The sequence below is a fragment of the Larimichthys crocea genome, chromosome XVII, assembly GCF_000972845.2.
Source record: "Larimichthys crocea isolate SSNF chromosome XVII, L_crocea_2.0, whole genome shotgun sequence".
NCBI classification, from domain to species: Eukaryota; Metazoa; Chordata; class Actinopteri; family Sciaenidae; genus Larimichthys; species Larimichthys crocea.
In genome coordinates this window covers 16,148,169-16,172,576 of record NC_040027.1, presented here as the reverse complement: position 1 = coordinate 16,172,576, position 24,408 = coordinate 16,148,169, and the positions used below count along the sequence as shown (strand labels likewise).

Here is a 24,408-nt window from a genome sequence, read left to right as displayed (position 1 = left end):
TTATTCTGTCAAACATCCTTTCTTCCCCCTTTCTGTTGTTTGGATGCACGCATCAATGAACAGCCCAAACAAGAACTTTCCATCTCATCCTCGTTTCCATTAGTCATTTATATAAACTCGTGTATCTGTTGTACATCAACTGTCAAGTCATAGCAACAGCAAATATTATGATATCAGAATTTTCAGAGTTTTCTATACACACATAATCTGTGGAGGGTGATGTTAAAGTCACTGTAATTTTAATTGTACTGTAATATATTAAGCTGATGATGATATGATGGTGTGTTTCTTACAGCTCTCATGTCTTTTGTTTTTACAGCAAAAGGTGTATGAAGTCAAGCTGGAGGACGGCAACGTGTACGTGAAACACGGAAGTTGTCTCTCTTTACAGCCTTTTCCTGCAGATCAGAAAAGCTGAACATCCTCAGCCTTTATCCCTTCATGAGACTGCTGTAGCGAGTCCACTCGGGCTATTTTTAAGACTTGTTCCACAAACCCAAGCCATCCGAAACATTCCTAAGCCTTATCTGTCATTTTCACAGACCGTTTCTACTTTGATTGCCGTGCACTCAGGATGATATCTGATTGTCTGAAGAGGACATGACATCATTAAATTGTTTCAAGAGTTTTTCTTGTTGACATTCCAGGTAGAGACTCATCACAGACACTGGACATGGTAAGCTCACCCTGCTGACCTTGATAACAAACCAGACAGTAGCAAATATGCAACATAAAAACACAAATTTTACTTTTCTCAGAAGAACTGACCAACGTGTTTTATTACTGACAGTATAAAAGTGATTTGCCTAATTAATTTTGAGATTTTTTTAAGGATTCCAAAAGAAGATAGTATTATTACTAATAATTATTATTATTATAAGTTCCCAGTCCTGTTGTGTCTGTATGTACTAACAAGTAAAAAAATATGTTTTGGCATACATAAAATGCTCTCTAATGTTTTTTGAGATGACAATTAAAAATCAAACCACAATTGCAATGAGGGCATGAAGTCAAATACAAAGTGTGTTGAGTCATTGTAATGACACTATATGCAAATGCAGTACAGATCAATGAAAACTTAAGATCATAATCTTGATTTGACGAGTTTAAAGCTACCACACCTTTCTAGTGGTTAATACTGTCTCTGTCTTATATTCATAACTTCCTTCCATGTCTTACACAAGCGTTACCTGAAGCCTCAAATTGTTAAACTCGCATACAAGCAGTCACGTTTTCTCAGTTTGTGGCCATTGGACAAATGTAGACACTTATTCCAGTGATGTCACGCAACAGAAACTCCCTTTCAGAATTTGTATTTCTGCACATTACTGTCTTTTAACCCAAATTAGAGTTCCAGCACGTTGCGCACACATGGAGGGTAATGTAATTACGATCGGTGGCAGTCTGGGCATTAAGACGTCTCCATCAGCATTTCTCTCAATTCCTGGCCTGTGCACAGACAGGTTTGTCTGTTACTGACGCAATGGGACTCAAAAGAAATGGTTAGTAAGGCGCCGGAGGAAGGTTCACGACCTAAAATGCACCATTGACTCAAGAGAAATGTGTTTTTCTAGCTTTGTGTGTGTGTGTTTGTGCACTGATGCGAGTGTTTTCTTTATTCCGTTGTGGTGAGCAGTCACTATATTTTCTGGCAGAGGCACAGACTAGTCACGAAGGTGTCAGTGACAGTGTGGTTCAACACTCTCATTTTCCCCCTGCTGGGCTCCCTGTTGTTCAACTTTATTACAATAATAATTCCACTGGCTAAAAACGTCTGTAACTCATCACCTGGAGGGTAATGGGTATCCACAACGGAGATGGAGCTATTTTGTGTCATTCAGGATTCTGCACAGAAGTGGTTTCATATATTTTTATCTCTTGACATTACATCCAACATTCACGTTACCCGTTTGCTCTGTTTCCTTATATGTATTTCATATGTACATTTTAATGCATTTTTTTTCTTGTTTGTCATCTGAATTATGTATTTTGCCTGTGCAGGATGTTAAAAATAACTGCAGACTGCAATTTCATTTCAACTAGGTGCCATTGTTATGTTTGTTGTAAACTGTATTTATTGTGACTTATGCAAAGCTGATTTTTTTTCACCAATTAAATTATTGTATGTTGGCAACACAGTGTAGTATTTAAAAGAACATTTAAATTAGAAATGTGAAGCTTTTATGATTTCTAAGTGTGTCCTTATGTTATTCACGACTTATTAAAGAATATGAATCTAAAGGTTTACACAAAATCATTTATTTACAGTTTTTTGTTCGTACAGTTATAGTGGATTTCATACAATACACAATTTACACATAAAAAACATAGTTCAAAGAGAAACAAGAGATTGGCATCACCATGCAATAGTTAAGCGTTTGCAGAGAATTATCAAGAGTTCATGTATGTCATTCTTTTACTGGACCTCAGGGTGGCTTCCTGGAGCACAGTGACAAATATACAATTCTTCTTTGTTTACTCCAGAAAGTGGTGGATTCAAGGATGACCTCCTGAATAAATTATGATCTCCTTGAGACCAGCTGGACTGTACCCAAGAGAAAATGGATCAGTCTGTTGATGCTTAAGTTCCTGTGAAATTTTTGGTGGTTTCTGGTGGATTTCTTTTTGCTTTTGTGTCCTAAAGTTAAATGGTACCAGCTAGCATTATGTGCATCCACTGAAATTTTGTGACAAAGAGACAAAATCAGGTTAAACAATTAACTTCACATAGTCCCTTTTCAAATTTTGATTGTTTCAAACCAGCCCAGTAGAATGAAGGGGATGAAAATAGAGTTGAAAACATCAGTTGTTAAGCACTCGACATCGGTACAGTTCAACATTTTTAGGAAATGTGCTATTTGTTTTCTTGCTGAACACTGAACACGCTGAAACCACTCTCATGTTTGTACAGTATGGTGAATATTACAACCAGCAGCTGGTTAGCTTTACTTAGTAAGGAGACTGCTAAATGCAGCATGTCCTTGTCTTTCAGCACATTTAGTGCTCACTAATTATTGGCTAATTAATCCATGTAAAGTTGTCTTGCTACTACGCTGCTGTTTCGAGTGCTTTTAATCTTCACATCCAACTCTCAGTAAGAAAACAAATATGCTTATTTCCCACAATGTCAAACTATTCAAACTAAGGTACAAGATTTAAAAAAAACATAAAGCTCCAATATGTCATATTTGTGATGTTTACAGTGAATCCCTGTAAAACAAAACAGTTGCTACTACTACTACTATTCCCACTGAGCCTCAGTGAAATAAACATTTTCTTTGGGGTGTGTTTTATCTGTTGGATTCAGTCATTCAATCCCTTTATTTGTTTCTAAAGACTTTGGAAAGTTCTTATTGAGTCATTAAACCAAACATTCAGAGGTTCTTTAATCTCTTTTGAAGTTCCCCAGAAGACAAAGTAACTGTTTGGAGAGTCCAGCTGATTTTCCCATGCAAAGCCTTATATAATGATTTACCCAGCCTATTACAGTTACCTTGTCCTTCAAACTCCCCTGATAACTTCTCCTCATGAATAAGCCAATTCTCCTGTCAAAGCATTCTCCTCCAAAATCCTGCATTCTTCCATGTGCAAGCACTTTCGCAGCCTGATATTCTGTAAGTGATGGACTGTGAGGCCAGAGACCACTAATATTTTCCCTTCCTTTTTTTTCCATATACCAAACAGTTCCCCAAAATGATTAAATCCATCACTAGATAATCTCGCTGCTCTTTCTCTTGATGTCTTTGGGATAACATTTCCTCCAGTTGCTCTACAGCTGTTGGGCCTCCTCATCTGACCTCACACACCATTGCATTTTTACAGGACTTATCTCTTCCCACACCTGGATTCAATCATCATCTTTCTTACAGGGTGGATGCTACATCTGCTGGAGGGAGATGTTTGTCTTCATCTGGGGATCTGAACAGTCGTGGACGGCCCATAGGCCTGTGATTAGAGAGGTCAGTGATAATGGCAAAGGTACCTTGTGTTGTCACCCTTTATTACTCTGTTTCGAGTGTTTCCTGGAGTGTGCTGCTCATGGTGCATAATGAAAAGAGACTGTTGTTCAAATTGGGGCCAAGTACAAGTACAAGTATGGTATATGGTTGTCATTTCTATGTCTGCCTTCATGTTGGGACCCTTTTTTGCACATTAAACGATACATCTGTTGCATATTAGGGATAAAAATGTAATCAGAGATCTCTGGATCAAGCTGAAAAGACCTTTAAGAGTTAACTGTACATTGGCCTGTTTGGCCATGTTTGACCGTAATCCCCTCAGGCTCAGTATATTGCTTATGACTTAACTTCATCCTTTGTATCCTGGAAATTAACTTGTTTGGCTGTTTGTGAAAGTCAGGGTCAAACTGTTTTAATAGTTCTCAAGAGAATATGTAATTTATTTTCTAATTAACACAAGGCTTATATTTACTTGTCAGCCACTCCCTGGTTTCTCCATGGTTACCTCTATTTGGTTTTGGATTAGTTCAGCTCGAACAACTTCTCCCTTGAGTCTGCAAGTGCCCATTTTGCAGATAAACAATTGTTGGGCTTTTATCATGGAATGAAGCTTCTTCCTATTACCAACCACAATTAAAGTAGCCTTGAATTTTTAAAGTCTATAATATATTTGTCTCAATATCTATCAAGATATATACCTTATATGTACTTCACACATACTTAAAAGCTGGCCAGTACATTTTTTGTGTGTTACTTTTTAATTATCACTCTCATGTGTAAAAATGACGCAGTGGGTTTTGTTAATGAAGAGAAAGCTCCGCAGAGAGTTTTAACTCCAACTAACAAGATTGCTCTTTGGAGTTGAGAAGATTACTGTGGTGTTTTAAATTGTAAAATCAACTGAGCCATGCAGCAAAGTATGAAAAGGTTAATAGATTTTGCATAGTCGAGAGAGTTGACGAATGATTACATGACATAGCAGTTAAATTATTTGCTTAAAATCACAAAAAAAAAAGTTTTGTGCAAGATCTTGTACTCAACATTAACCATACTTCCTGCCACATGTATTAAGAGAAAGTTGCTTCATTCACCAGCAGCACGTTTTATGTACTGCCATAGTTTGTTACATGCTCAATTCTTAAGTTAAATTATATATTTATTGCACGTCAAGATACAAAGGCAGCTGACAAACACATTACCCAACAATAAAAACAAAATCAATTTAGATTTTAGACCCTGCATGAGTCTCTGTAATGGTTTCTGAGAAAGTGAGAGGGTGAGATTTTTGGGAATATACAGTTTTGAGTTTTTGTTCGGTGATGCTAATTTGGAATGTGCAGAGGACAAAAGGAAATTATGTCATACCTCACAAACATCTATCCTCTTTTTAGACTGCCTGCCACTAGTGAGACTCGAGCTTGTCTTGGCGAAGGCCTCAGTCTTGCATGTTCTAAGTAGGTGTGAAGGACGTTTGGCTGAATCACATTGTGGCATTGAAAAACATTAAGAAGCATGACTGAAAACATCCTCTGTTCCCTCACCCAACTTGTCTTTTTTGAGTGTGCCTCCCCTTGGTGGAGAGAGTTTGCCAGTTTGTAGAAAAGGGACTCAGTGTCTGCCGCAGACAACAATGACCTCAACTTGGTTTCTTTCTGATCTTGAAGAGAGTTTAGTGGAAAGCAATGGCTAGTTATGAAGTGTTTGGGGCCTGGTCTAGTATTTACAGTTTTTGAAGGTTTGGTTTCAACTCAAGCGTTGAGAGACCTCAGCAAAAACAACCACTATGGGGAGAGTGGAATGCCACAAATTAGAACTATAAAAGTTACATTCTTAAACGTCAAGTTAGTCTATTCATACCTAAAGTTAAACCACGGCTAATTAAATAAATGCCAATCACTGCATTGCCTTTAGACAAATGATGCATGTCTTTTAGGAGGGAAGGAAGAAATTTATATACCAGAACCTTCAAGTAAGTACAAGTCTAATGAATATGTTTAATCACACTCATTGATTTTGCTGAATTGCTGTCTGCCTCAGTTTTGCGGTTTTCAAAGTCTGAAGGGAGTCCATTCTCATCAACAGATGGTTAACTTTTACTCCCTTGACATGATGTCATCATACAAGTCTTGACTGAAGACCTAGAAATGAAAAGCAAAGAATATGTAAATGTTTCCAGTATTACTGTCAAAGTCAAGACACCTCCAATAATTTTATCTAAACCTACCTCCTGGCACATCTATTGGCGTTGTTGTGTGCGCATAGACACCCTTCTCCTAGTTGTAGTGCTGACTCTACGACTCTGGGTCCTGCTCTGCTGCTCAGAAGGATAGCCTACAATCTGGCTGGATAATCTCTGCACCTGAAGACCCTCCGACTCCCTCATGTCCCTTGCCATCTGAGACAGAGTCTGACCCGGGTTGGTCTGCAGACGTTGGAAAAGACTTTCTCTGTTAATTTTCCTCTCTGGACAGCTGAAGGTCAGAGCCACTCCAGTGTCTGACTTCATCTCCCTGGAGAAACCATCTGAGGTGCCATCAAAGCAGCGGCCTATAGCGATCTCCTTGGCCACCCTGGGATTCTGGTCTGTGACTGTATAGATGCCATAGTTGTGTCCCAAAGGATCAACAGGGGCTAGCATGTTGAATGCATGGGACTCGTTATTTTGAGCAACTGGTGGATGTTTGATGAGATACTCGTGTAGGAGGCTGTTGGTGCCAATCCTGCGACAGTTCCCCTGAGGAAGTAGTGATATAAGGGACCTGTCCACCTCAGCTTGGTCAAACAACATGCCACTGCATTTGAACTCGACACAGGCTGCTGAGGCGTTGGCCTCTCGCATGTCCCTAGTGCTGCGAATGTCTCTTATGCCATAAAGTTTGCCTTTTGTTGCACGGTGTGTTCCTCCCAGATTCCTCGACCTGACCATCACCTCCTTCGGTCCATGAATCTTGATCTTAATATAGCATGCTCTGAATTCTTGGGGATTAGGCCACCAGGAGAGGTAGTCTCCCATCCAGGTCGTCAAATCATTCTCCTCAAAGGGAACAACGTTGTATTCATACTTGTCCTTTTCCACTCTGAAGAATCTGAAGTGATTTGCATCAACAGGGGCATTTTCACAAGCTATTAAATTCTGATACGGATATATTGGCCCATTGGTCTCATCAAGATTATTTTGGTTAGGCTTTGCCAAGTTGATTTTGAAGGCTGTTTTCTTCAGCGCTGGATCCTCATGATCTGAGCGCTGGTAGTCTATTTTATCCAAGTATGGTTGAGACACTCCAATGATGTTTGGATTCATCTTGGGGGAGGAGGGAGCTGCCTCCAGTTCTTCACCACCCATCATTGCTGTGACATAAGCTGTGTAAGCATCAGGCCTTTGGGCATCGCAGAAAGCTGGTAAACAGGCTCCATTGTGTCCAGTTATGACGCTGTCAAAGCGCCCCCATGCCCTAGGATTAGAGGAATAACCAGGTTTGGGTTCCAAGTTTATCAAGCTGATCACAACACCCTCCAGTTGTTCAGAAGGTAGGAACTTGTCACTCATGTAGGCACGGACTTTGACATAGCAGCGTCTGTTTTCAGGCACATCTAAATTGAAGAGCCGTCGTTCTCTGATCTCCATGTTGCCTATGAGGAATGTGCGCTCCTCACGTTTGCTCCGCCCATGACCACCAGTGGTTGTTGTAGTGGTGGAGAAGTCACCCTCCTCTTCCCAGACTCCTGTGTCTGGGTTTAAAGACCACAGTTTCATTTTGGGAATATGCTCTTGCATTTTGACATGCTGTGTGTCAAGAAGGACTTGAACAGCTCCAGCTCCAAGTACCTCTTTGTTGCTCTCATCTCTGAAGTCCACAGAGAACATGCCATAGGTCCTCAAAGGAAGCATGTCACCCTCATCGTCCACAAAGTTGAGATCACCAGGGGCCGCAGCTGCTGTGGTGATATTTCTTGGGTCAATAAATGTGACACTGGCTTTCACAGTTCCCTCATAGATTTCTCCATTGTCTTTATGGAAGGAGTTTGGAGGAATAACCAACTGACCAATGGGGTCTTCCCCTTTAATTTCCCCTAGGTTAATAGAGTTGGTCTCACCTGCATTGATATCAATTGGTGTCTGCTTTCTCATCACCTTCACATCATGGTAGATGGATCCACCTTTCTTATCAAAGATGAAAACTTTAGGAGTATCAAGAAACCTCTGAGTGGGGTCAACAAAATTTACCACTAATCTCTGTGTATCAGGAGTAATCTGTAATGTGAAACTTCCTTGGTACCCAGTGGTGCCCACCCTCTCTTTACCAATGTAGATGTGGCCAAAACGCAGAGGCTCATTATTATCAGCTGTGACCACTCTACCACGAACCAGCACAGTTGGCTGCACACACTTCTGACAGCCGCACTGTGTCACAGCCCGGATAGGGAGACTGTAGCTCCCACAGTCAATGATTCGACTTTCCATATTTTGGACCCCACAGCAGAACGTAGCTCCATCTCTGCACCGCATATCAAAGTCTAGGGAGCCAGCACATTTGTTGTGAGGGCAGCGGCCAGCATTGTAGTACATGGAATCAGTCCCAGGTTGAACACAGTCCATCGGCAGTCTGATGAGGTGCGCCTCAGGGGTGGAATTGCATGCTGGAGTTCCTTTTGCTGTGAATAAGACAATAAATTAGATTACGCTAGCGCTGACATGAAACATATAACAAGATAACAAAAAAGTGTGCAAAGGACTGCTGTGAAGTGTTATTTTGCCACTGCTTTGGTTTTAAAATGCAGACTTGTCTTGTTCTATTATCTCTAAGATAACTCACCTGCTCTTGAAAGTCTGTCAAATCTATTCTATATTCTACCCAGTCGGGCACTGCGTAATTATATATTGGTGCATGAGTGGAATAGGACGAGTATATTGGAAAGGAATTATATCTCCTTTTCTCTTTTACAGACATGGATGCATACACACACATAATGTATTTATGCGCACACACAACATCTGAATGGCTTGAAAGTACCAGTGAGCGGCCAAGTTGGATGCTGAAATGTGCATGAAAAGGTAATTAGACATGAAGTTGAGTAGAACATTTATTTACCAACCATCCAGATGGAAGCTGGAAAAAGAAAAAAAAATATTGTTCACCCAGACATTGGCAGAATAATTAATGTGCATGATATCATGGTTAAGCCTATAGTCAAGGATCCTTGTTAAGCTCCCCATCTCCGTACTAAGTCGATAATTGCAGACACATGTAGCAGTGCAATGCGTTCGAAATATCATTGCACAAACCTTTGAGTTTCGTTTGACAAGGAACTCTTTAACTTCTACTCACCTGTATGAACTGTGGTTAACACATTTAATTGGAAATCAAATTAAACTTTATAATGCTAAATGTAAAAAGAAGAAATTGTACTGAGATGAAGGAGGAAGGCAACTCTTGCATCCTGCTCTGAGGTGCAGGTATTGTCCTGCACACATATACTGTCTCCTGCCATAATTACCTTTGGAGCACAGGGATTCATCTACGGCCTGGGATATCACTCTTTCATGAAAACCCTGTTCCTGAATCTGTGTCTTTGCTAACAAGAACCTTGAAGGATATAGGCAATGTGTAGTTCTCCCACACAGATGTGGAACGACTCCGGATTTATTGACAATCTTGGATTTCTTCTCAACACTGGGTGTTCTGGAGAAATCTCACACAATAAATATTGCCTGTTTAAAAAGTCGTGGCTTCAACCAATGTAAACATAATAAAAACTTACTGCTCTAAGTGCTGCCAGCGTGAGCCCTGATATTTTTATTTTCCTATTTTCTCTGCATGTAATGTTTTTTTTCCAATGAGTGATAGTCTGTTAACTGACTTTTCTCTCTTTCTCAGCCGTACGTCTGTGTGGTTTTGTTCGAATTCTCTTAATGAATGGACATAGCTCACGGATGACTTGGTAGGAGCTTAGAGCTGACATTCCTGTAAAAGAGTGTATTCAATCTCTGAGGCAGCTGCTCTTTATAAAGTAAAATGAATTGTGGTTGTTTGCTTTTCGTCAGTGGCTTTACTTGAACCTGCGCAGAACTTTGGCTATATACGCCATTGTCAGGCGCACTGAGCTATAATCCCTACGTACCGCTTGTTATTATCATAGCAAATTATTTTCTCTCCAGGCTGATGATGACAAATTACAGTTCACGTTACACCTCTGTGCCACTGACTAGAAGTTAGTTTTTGACCAAGAGATCAAATTGAACAGGATTTTTACTGTTTTTCTGAACAACCTTTGAGCATTTAACATTTTACCAGCAGTAGTGTGTCAGCTGTCAAACCGGCTGGTAAATACTGCCCTACACACAGCTTCCTTGTGCAATGTGAGAAAGCAGACGTTGAGATAAAATTGTCAAGAGTATACATACCGATCACAGTGAGCAAGGATGGAGTGGACTTGATGCTGCCTGCAGGGCTGCTAGTTTTGCAGTAGTAGTGCCCTGACTGCTCAAGCTTCAGGTTTCGCAGAACAAGGTCTTCTTCGTACTTGTACACCTTCCTGTCCAGCAGAGTCCCATTGTGGTACCTTGAAAATAATTAAAGAGATAAGAAATGTGTTTGAATATATACTGTATATAGAGACATACAACAACATGTTCAAATGTATAGTGTTAAAAAAATATATAGTTCCAATAATTTTGATATTACCACTAAAAATAAGTTTTGATATTTAGTTTCATCTCCCCTCAGCCAAAATCATATTCTCATTCAGATGACCCAAGTAAGGCATTATATATAAAATATCTCCTGATCTTAGTATGCACCAAGCTAATTATACAAAACTAGTTTAAAAAATAAAAATATACAAAAGTTTCTGGACTATACTTCCCATTTATTTAATTGACACGGTGGAGGTTTGCCAAAGGCTTCTTTTTCTTTGCCAGACTTTACTAATTGCTTCTCTTAAATCTGTGTTTGCCCTTATCGACCATCTCATCTCAAGATTCATGTGGCAGAGTAAGAAGGCCAAGGTCAGATACAAAGACTTACAACGAGCAACACTTAAGGGGGGATTCTGCCCAACCGGTTAGTGTCAGAGCTGCAAGTCATGATGGTGTGGTTATGAGATGATACAAGCATAAGAAGGCTCAATATGGAAAAAGTTAGTACTAGTATGCCTTTGTCAGACTTCACTAGTATTAAACGAATCCGAAACCTCCTGGGAGAGTGGTCAAAGAACATGTATGGGGCTTGGAAAGTAGTACAGTAAATGTTTAAGATGCCATGTGGCTAAAGATTTTAGGAAGCAGTTATACATTGAAAGAAATTACATGTATGCTAATATTGCAGAAGGAATTGCACACCACTAATGGAGTTAATGTGGGAACAGTGGGATTGATAATTGTCGTATACTTAGTAAGGAACCAAAGGTGAAAGCCTACAGTAACCTGTATGGCTTCTCGTAGAGTATTACAGAATTATATTTATTTTCTGGTAAATAATATGGATATGTTCCTATGTTTATTAGACCGAATATATACTGTAGATTGATGTAAGGTGAATTTGTAACCCATATTTATTTTATTTTATATTGTGTTATTCACATTGGTGATTTTCAGTGTTATTGTTTCAGTTTGTTTTGATTTATTTTTATACATATTTTTATATTGAATTAGTTTTGATGTAAAAGCGGATGTGAGAGACTTTGTAGTTCCCATCTTCATAGTGATTTAGTGTCTATCAGCTCACTGTTTGGGCTTTCAGACCTCGCTGTTTTGATTGAGTCTCACGGGTCTCATCAGCATTGTTTTTCAGCCACAGCAGGCAGACTTTTTTTTTTTCAGCAAAAAGCCAGAGGCAAACCAGAGCTAAGCAACTGATTAATGCTGATTTAATACAAAAATACAAGTGAAAGCAGAATATAAATTCATCCTCCAACAGTAATCACTCTGATATTAGCTGTTTCTTTGTGTTGTAATATGATTACTAACATGCCAGCGCTTATATTCGTCTCACCAGTAGTATTTGTCAGGTGCTGGTGATCCCGTTGCCTTACAGCATAACTGCACCCGTCCTCCCTCATAACGTACTTTGTCCTCTGGGTGCTTCACAATGTACGGCTTTTCTGTGGAAAACAGAAAGGAAACACTCAAGACATAACTCTGACTGTTGTGAATGGTGCCGCAGAGTTTTGAGACCTCATAAAAGTCTGTCATTAGACTTTGCGGACTCCATGCTTATGAAAAATGATTGTTGGGGGAATTACACTTTTAAAAGCAGCACAAGCCTATTTTTATTTGGTCTCCATGCGACCAAGTAGGTAAGTGCTCCAGACAATGTGAAGTCTAGGCCAGACTGTTTATGTTGTAGTTTTGTCAATTTCCTGTTTTCTACAGTCTGGGAATATGACTGGAGGATTTACTGGCTTAGTGGGATGATTATAATGAGAATCAGGAAACTTGTACTCATTAAAATATCTTTCAAATCTACTTGCTTTGTGTTTGGTTCAATTAAAAGAAACATAGTTTTAATATTTTAATATTTTATGAATACTCTTCTTTATCATTTACTCACCAGCTGATTTGAGGACAGCCCGTACCCAGGAAAAGCCTGTGGTGTTACTGGAGGTGGAGACGGTTGTCAGGGCGAACTTCTCCTTCCTGATGGAGATCAAGGTGGAGCTGGAGGAGCAGACTCCTGTGAGCCTGAACTGACCTTTGGCATCTGTACGAGCACGGATCACCTTGGGCTGACTGGCCAGTGCCACCCAGGCTCCTGCCACAGGGACACCGGTCACACTGTGGACTTCTCCGTGCAGCACATGACTGTCACACACGCACAAGCTGCAGTCCTCACTGGGACGACCCTCGGTGCACACACGCTGACATTTGGCTGACAGGTGGAAGACACAGTGATGTAAGCACAGACTGATAAAGACATCAATATAAGAAAGATATCATGACTTTTACAGCAAATGCTCGGCATACTTGGGCATGCACTCTTCCCACACTTCTGAATTTCCGCAGGCCGTCCAGCACACTGAACTGTCACTGAGGTCCTCACACAGGTACGTCTCCTTATCCTGCGTCCTCCCCCACAGGTCACTGAGCACGTCCCCCATCGACCCCATGGACTCCACTTGGCTGATCACAGGAGAGAGACAAGAATGACGTGAGTTTGTGATTTGTGATCAATCTTTTCATTCATTCATTGTCATTTAAACTTCATACACAGAGCTCTAATGCAAGTTGTTAACACTTTTGTGTGGCGTGTGTACGCAGTTATACAATATCGTGTGTATGTGTGTGTAAAAATGATAACAAAGCTGATTAAAAAGCTGCATTTGAAAGACTGCTGATTACAAGTAGCTCAATCAAAAAACACTTCAGCTAAAGATTTTACCGAAGCACAAGTTCTGCTCTGGGGTGCGCTGCTTGAAAGCACACAGCAGGAAATGGCATACAGGCATTTAAATGTCAGCATTTAATAATAATCTCAGCTGTAACAATGGCAAAGAGGAAAGTATGATATTAGTTTAAACGTCATCTTTATACTTCGTATAAATTTGGTGTCTAATATTTCTTGTATTTTATTGGAAGCTAAAGAATCACATCACCATTTTAATGCATCATCCAGCTTCATCCAGTTGTCATTAGGCAATAAAAGCACTTTTATAAGAGAGAGTTATAACTTTCTGTTTCAGTTGCATGTTTCTGTTGTATTTACTGTCTTTCAATAAGCCTTTATGGATCAGTGTGTAGGATTAAGTGCCAACCAGCAGAGTAGTCCCAGATTGCGACCCCCCTCCACTCAAGATGCTTGCCCACATGGGAACTTGAACTATTGTTGTACTTTGTTTGAAGGACGGTCATCTCATCCCTATTGTATAAAGTACAAGCAAAAGTTAGGTGCTGGTAAATCTTGTGATTCTCACCTGTACATGGAGGGTTGGAGCACTCCCTTCTTTCTGAATGGTGCCCCTGGCACGCTGGCACCAGCAGGAGAGGCATGGGCTGGGTGTTTATACATTTCCTCTGGCGGACCTGGATGCCAACGTCATTACAAACCGTGGTTGAACACGGACCCCACTCGCTCCAGTTAGTCCAGTAGCTCTGCACTAAACACATACATTGAAGAACAGAGTGTTATATCCTGAGCAAAGCTGGCATTATGCGCTGATGCTGACAAGCAGATTCAAGGAAAGGAAACATGTTATTTAGCATGGCACACAGTAAAGAGCTAAGAGCATTTATACTGGATGATTCCTCCCTGTAGCTAGTGTTATATGCACACATGTGCTTGTACAGCTGTGAGCTGCTGTCATCAGATCTACCTGGGGGACATTGAAAGCGAACATGGTAGTTGGAACAGACACGGCCGTGGGGCTGTTCCTTGTTGATGCACCAGAAGCCCTTCTCCAAACTGGAGTGAACCACTTCCCCAGTGTCTGCCGCTGCCACCCAGTCTGTAGTGCGTGCTTCCATGGCCATGGGCCGCGCACAAACCCTCTCCCTGTAATAGAAACGGATCGCCTCCAAACGCTCATAGTCTCCATTCCCTCCAGGATGGTCGATATTGAACCAAGACGTCCATTCTGTCACGCCTGGAGGCACATGGAGGGGAGACGTGGATGAAAACCAAAAGAACAGAGGGTTAGACTGGAAAAAAAAGTCCGAAGGAAAGAAAACAATTCATCTCAAGATCCAGAAATAAGGAGGGGGAGTTTAGGGGGGTTGGAGCTGTTCTTACATGGAGAGGAGACATGAGTCAGAACCAAGAAAAAGCAAGACAGAGGAAATCTGTAGGGATGGGTTACAAACTTTAAGAGGAGGTCTGCTACCGCAATTTGAATCTGACTTCATACACCTCAGGGAGCTTTGCATTGTCCAGGTTCTTTCCAAGCCCCCTGGCTTGACTAATGAGGCATATTGTCTATGTTTTTAGTCTGCTGCATGTTCTGAAACCTGAGCATTTCCTCAGGAGAAATGTGACGGATTACAAACAAATGAATGCATTATTTAAATAAATACAGTTCTTTGGTTGACTGCAGGGTGTGCCGAGGTGATGAGAGAGTCACGTGCCGTGGACAACAATTTGAATAGAGACTAATACTGTGCTCTTTTGTTCAACTAAAAAAATGACAGTTAAATCATTAAAAGATCAGCTTTTCAAACCCAAACGGATAATTCTGATTTCCTTTGTCTGGGGTTTTTGCATCGCAGCACACAGGGTGCTGATCCTACATCACTGCTTTCTGGCCTGCAGTGAAATGTCACCTGGTAAAAATGGTAAAAAAAGAAACAGTATGCAGGGTAATCTATGGGTCAGGGGGTTTCTATTTCTGACACTGAAGGTAGGAGTTATAAGGAGTGTGTTTTATGATTTTATGATTTATGATTTCCTTTGTATGCAGGTCTCTGTGAGGTCAGAGTAAATCTAAAAATACACGTCGGAGTGAAATGGCTTTTGCACGCCCAGGGTTTTAAAGTAACTGAACTGCCTCTCCATGAGCTGCGTGCTGCTCTAACTACTGACCGTGTTTATAAGTGAGACAAAGCAGCGAGTCGAACTACATTAACTAACTTCCTGTAGTTTTTAGAAGACCTCTCCCCTTCAGCTCTTACAGTTGAAACCCCTGCATATGCGTACCTGTTGTCTGTGTGTCAGTGAACGTGTTGAGGGCCACTCTCCTGCCCCTCTCAGACTGACTCCTGGTCCTCACAGGTCCTGGAAACGAGAAGAAGAATCATGTATATAAAGTTACAAGCGGTTCTGCAACTTATATCCTATACACTCTCTCCCTCAGAAGTATTATTACTCATAACTCATATACTGTGTGTTACGTTTCTGAGCAAATTATTCCAATATTTGTCTGCACACGCACACAGCCATGCGCGTACACACATACTGATGCAGTCTGAGCACGTTTTGCTCTTTCTTCACGGCATGAAGGCTCTTCTAATTACACGCCTTCCCTCTGCCCTTTACTTTTTATTCTCTCCGGGTTTTTTTTCATTTCATCCTTTTTAGCCACAGGCCCTCTGTCCTAATTACGTCCTGAAACAGTGACTAGACTTCTGGGGCTGCAGAAAAAATTGAGAAAATGCGAAGAAATTGCTTCTTTGTCCATCCCTGTCCTCTCTTTTGTTTTTTGGAGGCTCTCATTTATGTAATTTCTCAACTTCCATCTCCTTCCTTTTCCCTCCTCAATCTGCTCCTTTGCCATCTTTTTTTCTGTAGATGTTCTCAACTGCTTTGGCTTCATCTCATCTCTTCAGACTGTGGAACATCCTCTCCATCCATCATCTCCCCCCATGCTCTTTGTCACGGGTCTTGTCATCCTTCAACTTATTGCCTCCCCCTCCTCCCTCAAGTTCTCCCTTCTCCCTCTTGATCCATCAACAAGCAGCCGCTGTTGAGGATGCTAATCAAGCTCCAGCTGTGACAAATCAGTGCATGCGGCGTCATCTCATCTGTTAACCAGCGGCCGAGCCAGAAAATTTCACTTTAACTTGCTCCATCACCTCTCACAGAGCACACACACACACATACACACATGCTTTTATACAGGAAATTAGCTTCTTTTTTTGATCTTAACGTTATATTATTGTATATGTATGATTGATATTCAAGCTGGCGTTCATCGTAGATTTGGCTCTTTGGTTTATTATCACCATGACATGTTTTCCTTTGAGCTTGACGTAAAAAAAAGATTTGTTTTTCCTACAGAACTAATATTTTATGTTTTCCAAAAAAAAAAAAAAAGTCAGTTGTTTGCTTGACATTTCATCTCAGAGTTTTACTTGCGCTGTGCGGAAAAAAATAAATGTCACGGTGCGTGACCGAAACAAAAGTAGCTTATGCGACCTCAGAGTGTGTGTCTGTGTAATATGTGCAAGCACTTAGCACTTTCGGAGAGACACTGCTGAGTTTACGAGCAGAGACTCCCAGCACAGAGGCCAGTATCGATCCCAGTCACCACTGTTTTTTATGGCTCACTTCAAGTCTTTATTGTGATGCCAGCACATTTCTTTTCAACCCTTAACTTTTTTTTTTGATAGATTTACCAAAGAAGGATTGTAGCTCAATAGAACAAAGATCGACTGTCTTTGAAATGTGTTACATACGTTTAAGACAGTCAGCTGACGTTCATGGCTGTCGAGTTATGGCTTTTCTTTATGCTCCTGGCTTTAAATAAAATAAAATAAAAACACTGATAGCTTTTCATATCGGCTTTGTCTCTCTGATACACTGGAATCGCCGGATAAACAGAAGCAAATGGTTTCACACTGATCTGCTGGGCAGATGTGGCTCTGCTTGCAGGTTTAGTTTAGTAAATCAAATAGTTTTTCCACTCTTCTTCTTTTGTCTTCCGAATTCTTTGTCAGTCCTGATTACATTATAACAGAAATTAAAAGACCATTTTTCTGCTACTGGACAAATCGGCTTGCGAAATCATGGGAACACAGATCACAGAACTTTGAAATACTTTTCAAAAGACTCTTTTGTTTTACTTAATTAACACTGACTTCCAAACTCATGGCTAATTAATTACCCTCCTCACTCTGAAGTGCATCCATTTATTTCTAAGAAAGTACGAAGCAGTTTTCCTGCCCTGGTTCATTCTTGCTGAGACCAAAACAAAGAGAATTCACAGCAGAACTATTTGGCTCCTGATTATCGTTTCAAGATGTTTGATAATGAAAATGAAACAGCAAACGATTCTTCGAGTTTTATTAGGTGACTAATGGTTTTAGAAAGTCAAAAGAGGAAACCCGGATTAGCTATAGCAGAAGGCATATGATGGGGTAGTGACCTCGGTTATGGCAGGTATGAACTGGCTCTGTTCCCCTGGCAGACTCACAGAGCTTATTGTGCTTTTGAGTGGCATGTTAACACTTTATGAATTTTAAAAGCTGCAAGGTTTTATTGGGGTACTGCTTCATACGGCTGGTATGTGAGAGAATTTACCTCATCAAGAAGCAAGTAACAGACATTTCTCAAGCCAGAGGGACCAAAGTTAGGACTTATGATTTCCTCTTTAATGCAAAAAAAAATAAAAAATCCACCCTAAAGTACTCCGCTGGTACAGTATAACTTGTTTGTCCTTGTTTGTGTGCTTTCTGTGGATTTGGTTTGTTGCTTTGCTGACACGATTCTGACTTTTCACAGCTAATCCAATAGAACCAACAAATCAAAATGCATTTGTGACACATTGGAGGTGTATTCAGCATCATTTGTCTGCTTTCTGATGTGAAACAGTATATGGTTGAAGGCAGAATTTGTAGGATTTTGCTACTTCAAAACGGTTGTCCACAAACCAAAAGTCACGGTGGGTTGGTAGTGACCGTTGAGCTGGGGAGTATGGGCCAACTAAACTAAATGTTGTGTTTCCAACCGCAACTGACAAACCTTACTCATTCTGTGTTTAAGGTTTGGTTAGGATCAGGCACTAAAATGACTTCGATACCATTGATGTTGATCAGTTAGAAATGGAAAACTGGAGTTTAAAGTCCAGTATTAAAGTCTACATTTTATCTACATCTGTCCACCTTGACCTCCTCCCTCTGTAGACTTTCTATAACGACGTCACATGACTTCCTCTTTTGCTTTCGTCATAATAGCATCTTGACAGCTCGGTCACTTGAACATAAACAGATTTGACAGATGCTGTGGTTCACTCTTAGAATTGGTTTTGTTCCTTTGTCATGCAAATCTCTTTATGATTTTGACGTTTCGCAGCTAACGCAGTGCAATGCATACGATGATGTATCACCTTTCTCTTGCAGTTCCACCTTCGACATGAACCCTGCCATGTGACGTTTATTATAAACCTCAGCCAGCCTCGCCGTGACCCTCATAAACCGTGGACAAGGTAACAAGATACATTCTAATGACACCAAGAGCATCTCTCTTTCACATATAGCCACAGGTCAAGCATCAAAATGCCAAACTATGTCAGTAATATCTCCTAAAACATAGCTACAGGTTTACTTTTTATCCCACGCAGCAGTCACTGTCATCTTTACCCTCTGTGACTCTGTTGTAACAACTGCAATTCTTATTTTAGAGGACTATATTTGGATTTAACGATTTACGTCACAGTGGTTCGTTCTGAAATACCGCCGGTGTACTCACAGCCAGGCTACAAAAAAGCAAATCCTCTAATATTAATCACCAGTGCCTTTGCACAGGACAGGCCTCTCTCTGCTTCACTCTGTGAGTGGGAGTTTTCTGGCTTTGCCAGAATCTCTTTAAAACGCTGCTGAAGTGAGGAAGAGGGGGGGGGGAAATGCAGGACTTCATAAAGTTGCACCCAGAATGGGTATGGCTGTGCCAGATGTATGTTGGCAGAGAGACGGAGCTTAAATAGAAAGTCTGGATTCTGTTCATAATATATATGTATATATATAGAGAGAGAGAAGACGTGAAAACACCACCCACCCTCGTGTGTTATGTAACTTATTGGACAAAGTTAAGCTCGCTAAGAGAACGAGGTTGTATAGTATTTGTTGATGAATTCCTGTGTGAATCTGAGGTATTTCATGTATGGATTCAGCAGTTTAAGCACGTGTGTGTGTGTGTGTGGTGTGTGGTGTGCGGGCTTTTGTATGTGATGATCTGTTTGCTATGTCATATGGAAGCTGTTTATGTGTTTGGCCAGCTTTGTACCTGAGGTGTGTGCGGTTTGCGGAGGAGTCTGCTTTTTCTCTCTGCATCTATCTCTCTCGTTACCCCGATGTTCCTTATTCTCAAAGAATCTAAGCATGATTCCCAAAACATCTGTAGCTGATTCAAATCTGCAATTTTGCCCTTGACATTAACTAATGATGCAAATCAGGCGCATGATTTAAGGATTTACAAAGGCATAACAAAGGCTTTGTGTTCTTAGGTATTCATGATACTATTAAAAACACAATTGGGCAGTATTGAATTTCCATATTAAAAATATCTGGAAGTCCTTGCATGAACCTCTGCACCTGTGCACAGGTATAGAGCCAGGAGCTGGAAATAGCTCAATTGGAAGCAGCTGATTAGCCCTGCAATAAATAATATTTTGACATATCCACATATGCATGCATACATAAATACACAGAAGAAAAGAAAAGAAAGACGTGATATGGCTTAGAGATTGCCATAATGGGAATTTGCGCCTTTTACTTTGATCCATTGTAATCCCTGTCTTAGTCATTAAAGTCAGCTGGCCAGACAGCTCTGTGTTTGGAGCAGACAGTGGTCAACATCTGGAGAACTAGCCCCTGTGTCTGACTCACAACGGCCCTCCAGCTGGTCACACACACACACACACACACACCACATAGCTTTGCCTCATAATTATGTAACGAGACAAGAGAGAAGAGATTGGAAGTCCGGTTCAGTTAAAGAAGGCAGATTGCAATGGGTTCAAAAAGGCTCGGACCTCAAAGCAAGAATTTATTCTAAGAGTTGGTAATGCCACATTGTTCCCCTTTGAGTTACAGTGGGCATTCAGCAACAGCTGCTGCTGCCTTCAAATAGGAAAACAGCTCGTAAATCTGCGAGGTTTAAGGTGTACGGAGAGTGTGACAGAGAACAAGGCGACGAGAGAGCGCTTGATGGAGTAGGGCAGAGAGAAATAGGTGGAGAAAGGCAAAGCAGGGAGTGTGATGGAGTGAGGGAGAAAGGTGGGGAAAGTATTTGCGAAGAAATACCTGAGGGAGACACGTTAGAAATAAAACCGCAAAGACAAATGGACAGATGGAGTCATACAGTCGTTTACTTTAGTGGTGGACTGGACGCAGGGTGGGGGGGCTCAGACGACCATCAAAAAGTTAAAAGGAAAGAGTGACATGTTGGCTGGTTCGACAGGAGGAAAAGAGGACGGTAAAGTCATTTTACCTGTGCTTTCATCCCTCCTTTTATTCCATTCGCTCATTTAGCCAAGCACAAACCCAGCAGGTGGGAAAGTGGGTCACTCGGTTTGTAATTATTGCTTCTTGTTTCCAAGGTGACTGGGTTTATATCTTTAGGGAGCGTTGGCACTGAGTTTGAGGGTGTACTGAGGACAAAATGCACCACCTTACTGCAACATGTGGATACGCTAAAAGGAGCGTGGCAGAACGTAAAGTTTTACCATCCATTTTAAGGTCGACATTCATTCTCGGCTGTAACACGCTGTTCAGTTCAGTCAGAGTCGATCTGAAGCATCATTTTATACATTCACCTTCTCCCCTCACCAAACACTCTGAGATATACTCATCAGTAAATGGCAAGGATCCTCTGCAAGACATTTACGACTCTGAGGCCTCCAAGTCCAACAAGATATGGAGGCTATTAAGGTGCATTTACAGTCACTTGCTTTTATGAACTGCCAGCTCCTTTTAATAGGGAACAGCTGTAAGGCAGACAGAAAGTGACAGCTTCGGAAAAAGTGCTGCTACTGGTGTCATTCAGGAAGAGCGGCAAGTTTTCAAAGGATGATAAGCGCGAATTTCTGGCGGAAAGAAACCCTCTGAAATCTGGAATCGGGCTGAGCATCACATGGTGCTTGTGCAGCTGACAGTTCACCACATTCAAAACAGTGAATTTAGAAGCTAGGGTTTAAAAAGTACTTTGAATTGGCTCTTTGTTAGATCATAAAAGTCAATGGAGCACTATCGCTTTGATGGATTTTTTTCTCCAAAGCGGGCCTTCTGCCGGCTGATAGTGGCAGCTACTGTTCTGCTGCAGTTTGTCATTATGAATACAATGTGTGCGCCACCAGACCATTCACTGTCATCAACAGAGCTTTTTCTAAGATTAGACGAGACCGCAGGGACACAGTATGAAGAGCTTTCACCGTACATGACCTCCTCCTCCTCGTTCTCCTCCTCACCACGTGTTGTTGATTAGCCTGCTGGTGAAACGTGCTGGCGACTTAACATTAGAGATTAAGAACTACTGAGGTGGTCTATAAAGTAACATACACACACACACACACACACACCCTTATCATATGAGCTCACCAGCAGACATTTCACCAGAGCAGGGAAATGCCGTCAACGTAGAAAACTCTACAGTTGACGTGCACATGTGTGTGCAGTCATGCGCTGGCCCTCTCTGATTACCAAAAAATGACAATGGGGATGAAAAATTCAACTCACAACAAAATGCATCTCATAATTGGCTGCTGTTCAGGTATAATTTTACTGGAAACTCTAGACATCAGGTAATTTCCTGTTGTTCTGGCATCCATTTTGGAAAATAGCACAACATCATAAACAGTTGCATTTTCAGTCTTCACTTACCTTGGCCCAGAGCCAGTGACGCCAGGAAGGACAGCAGAAGTGCCACCTTATTTAATTCCAACATGGTACCACACCTTCACTAACTAATGATTTTTTTTTTCTGTTTGTTTTGTTTCTCTCTGATCTTCTACAGACATAAATTTAAGAAGAAATTGAAGAAGTTGCATTCACAGCTGAGAGTAACGCTTCAGTTTTGTCAGGTGTGAGTGATGCTGCTGCTGGGTCGAGCAGATCTCTGCGCCCTCTGCTCTTTCTCATGTGAGTTGCTTTGCTGAGTTAAAAGTCAAGAGCTCGGAGTCGTTTTTAAAAAGAAGGGGGCATCGGGAGTGCACACCAATCCAGCCCCTCTCTGCTCACCATTGGTCAGTGAAATGTAACATCTGGGTCCCCCCCCATATCATCTTCCAAAAAAAAAAGGTGAGGGTACGGTGGGGGTAGAGAGAGAGAGACACTCACAGAGAAGGAGAGAGGGAGGGAGAGAGAGAGAGTGTGTGTGTGCTGTTGCTGAAAAAAAAAAAAAAGGTGTTTTCCTGTTCGTCCAGGAAAGAACTCATAAGTTTTGGCTTTATTGCAACAATATTTTCATATTTCTATGATTTGTAATTCTCTTTTGCTCCAGTGTAATTATCTACATCCACAGATGTCTAACAGTCTGATGCTTGAGGGGTCTAATTATTATTTTTTTATTATCTTAGTTTGTTTTATAAACTGTGACATTTTTACACTCATAATATAGGAAATATCATTTATGATTTTCTCGTCATTCATGATAACAACTTATGACTTTGTTAACCGTCTCTTCTGTGTTAAATAAGTGAAGCAGTTCAAATCGTCTTCTGTAAAATGTCATGTCCTTCATTGGCCCCCTCCCCATCTGTATTTCTGTCTCTCTCTTTTTTTTTTTGTGTGTGTCTCTGCACCAGACACAGGACAGTGCCAGATGGTGCTCTGCCTCTGGTTCGACTTCTGGTTCAGTTTTGTAACTTTTTAACAGTCGCTGATTGCAGGGCGATGCTCTGCCAAAGAGTGGAAGTGGCGTCATATGGCATGCCATTCAGGAAAAACTCCTCAGAACGCAGACACGAGACGTGCTTATGAGGTGCAATGTACTCTGGCTCATTTGCAGTATGTGAATTGTTGCAATTTAGAAACAACGCTGGTAGAAAAATTTGTGGAAATTAAAAAAACGCTTTGTACGTTCAGGTCTTTTACAAATTCTTCTTGCTTGGACATAAAAAGGTGTTAAACAACAAACTGTGAAGGATTTCTTTTTTTCGAAATACATGAACTGAAAAAGCGGCATACATATATTTAAAAGTAGAAGAGAGGGTATACTTTAATAATCCTTTGAGGGGAAATTCAGTAATTCACACACTGAATGTGTGTGTTTATCTTGGTAAACGTTGGTGGGATAGGGATAGAAATAAGTCCACAGTGTTATTATTTAATCCCTGATCCCTGAAGAATTCAGCGGTGAAATATAACTAATTTATCTCTATCTATACTGGGCTTTGCTTGAGTATATCCATCTATTTATTTTATATATTACTCCACTACATTTCAGAGGGAAAAAGGGCAACATCAAACCAGTGTTTCCTGAATTTATTGGTTTGTGAAGTTGTTTGTGGTTCCATCAAAGAGATACTTCCCCTCTACACTCAGATGGTTTAATTTAAATACGTGTTTGAGATGGAAAGAGGTGAAATTGTCCATTAATGCACAAAAAGTCACAGAACTTTTCTTTCTAGCTCCACCTTGAGAAGCTACAACAGCAAAATGCTTTTTACACACTGATGCATCAGGATTAACAATCTTATAATGTCACATCATAATAAAACAGTCACAGGGAACTATTTACTTCAGAATCCCGTGCTTTCACTTTTGTGGGTGAGTTTTACTTGCAATGGATAAGTTTTAGATTAGTGTATCTGTGCTTTTACTTGAATATTTTTCCATCTAGGTCACACTTAAGAGTTCTAAACAATCAAAGTTATTCATTCAGTCATTCAGTTAGGTCATAATATGGTAATTCATAAATGCCTGCATAACCAAGCTCCTGTGAGGTGAACAGATGATGCAACGATGAGGAATTGTAATCACTTTCATAAAACCTTCTTTGGACATCAACGTTTAAATTCACGTTGAAACACTTTTTATTGAGGGATCAGAAGTGTAATTGTGTGATCAAGCATTCATTATGTTATTACT

General features: G+C 40.8%; 1 protein-coding gene across 1 annotated transcript; it reads right to left on the bottom strand.

The window, feature by feature from the left end:
- Nucleotides 1–2,676: 2,676 nt before the first annotated feature.
- On the bottom strand, nt 2,677–22,503 carry cilp2 (cartilage intermediate layer protein 2). The gene is made up of 10 exons (XM_019255091.2): nt 22,201–22,503; nt 15,584–15,661; nt 14,268–14,537; nt 13,869–14,051; nt 12,922–13,077; nt 12,509–12,826; nt 11,951–12,059; nt 10,363–10,520; nt 6,184–8,612; nt 2,677–6,097 (listed from the first exon to the last, which is right to left on the bottom strand). Exons 1-9 carry the CDS (start codon nt 22,262–22,264, stop codon nt 6,196–6,198), a joined length of 3,753 nt encoding a protein of 1,250 aa, XP_019110636.2. The 5' UTR covers nt 22,265–22,503; the 3' UTR covers nt 2,677–6,097; nt 6,184–6,195.
- Between the last annotated feature and the right edge of the window lie 1,905 nt (nt 22,504–24,408).

What these genes read in the sequence shown, in the direction of transcription:
- cilp2 (XM_019255091.2), bottom strand. Translation starts at nt 22,264, where the DNA reads ATGTTGGAATTAAATAAGGTGGCACTTCTGCTGTCCTTCCTGGCGTCA. An exon ending in TCGCTTTCAATGTCCCCCAG is followed by an intron (nt 14,052 to 14,267) that starts GTAGATCTGATG and finishes GTATGTGTTTAG; the next exon opens with TGCAGAGCTACTGGACTAAC. An exon ending in GGCTGTCCTCAAATCAGCTG is followed by an intron (nt 12,060 to 12,508) that starts GTGAGTAAATGA and finishes TGTTTTCCACAG; the next exon opens with AAAAGCCGTACATTGTGAAG.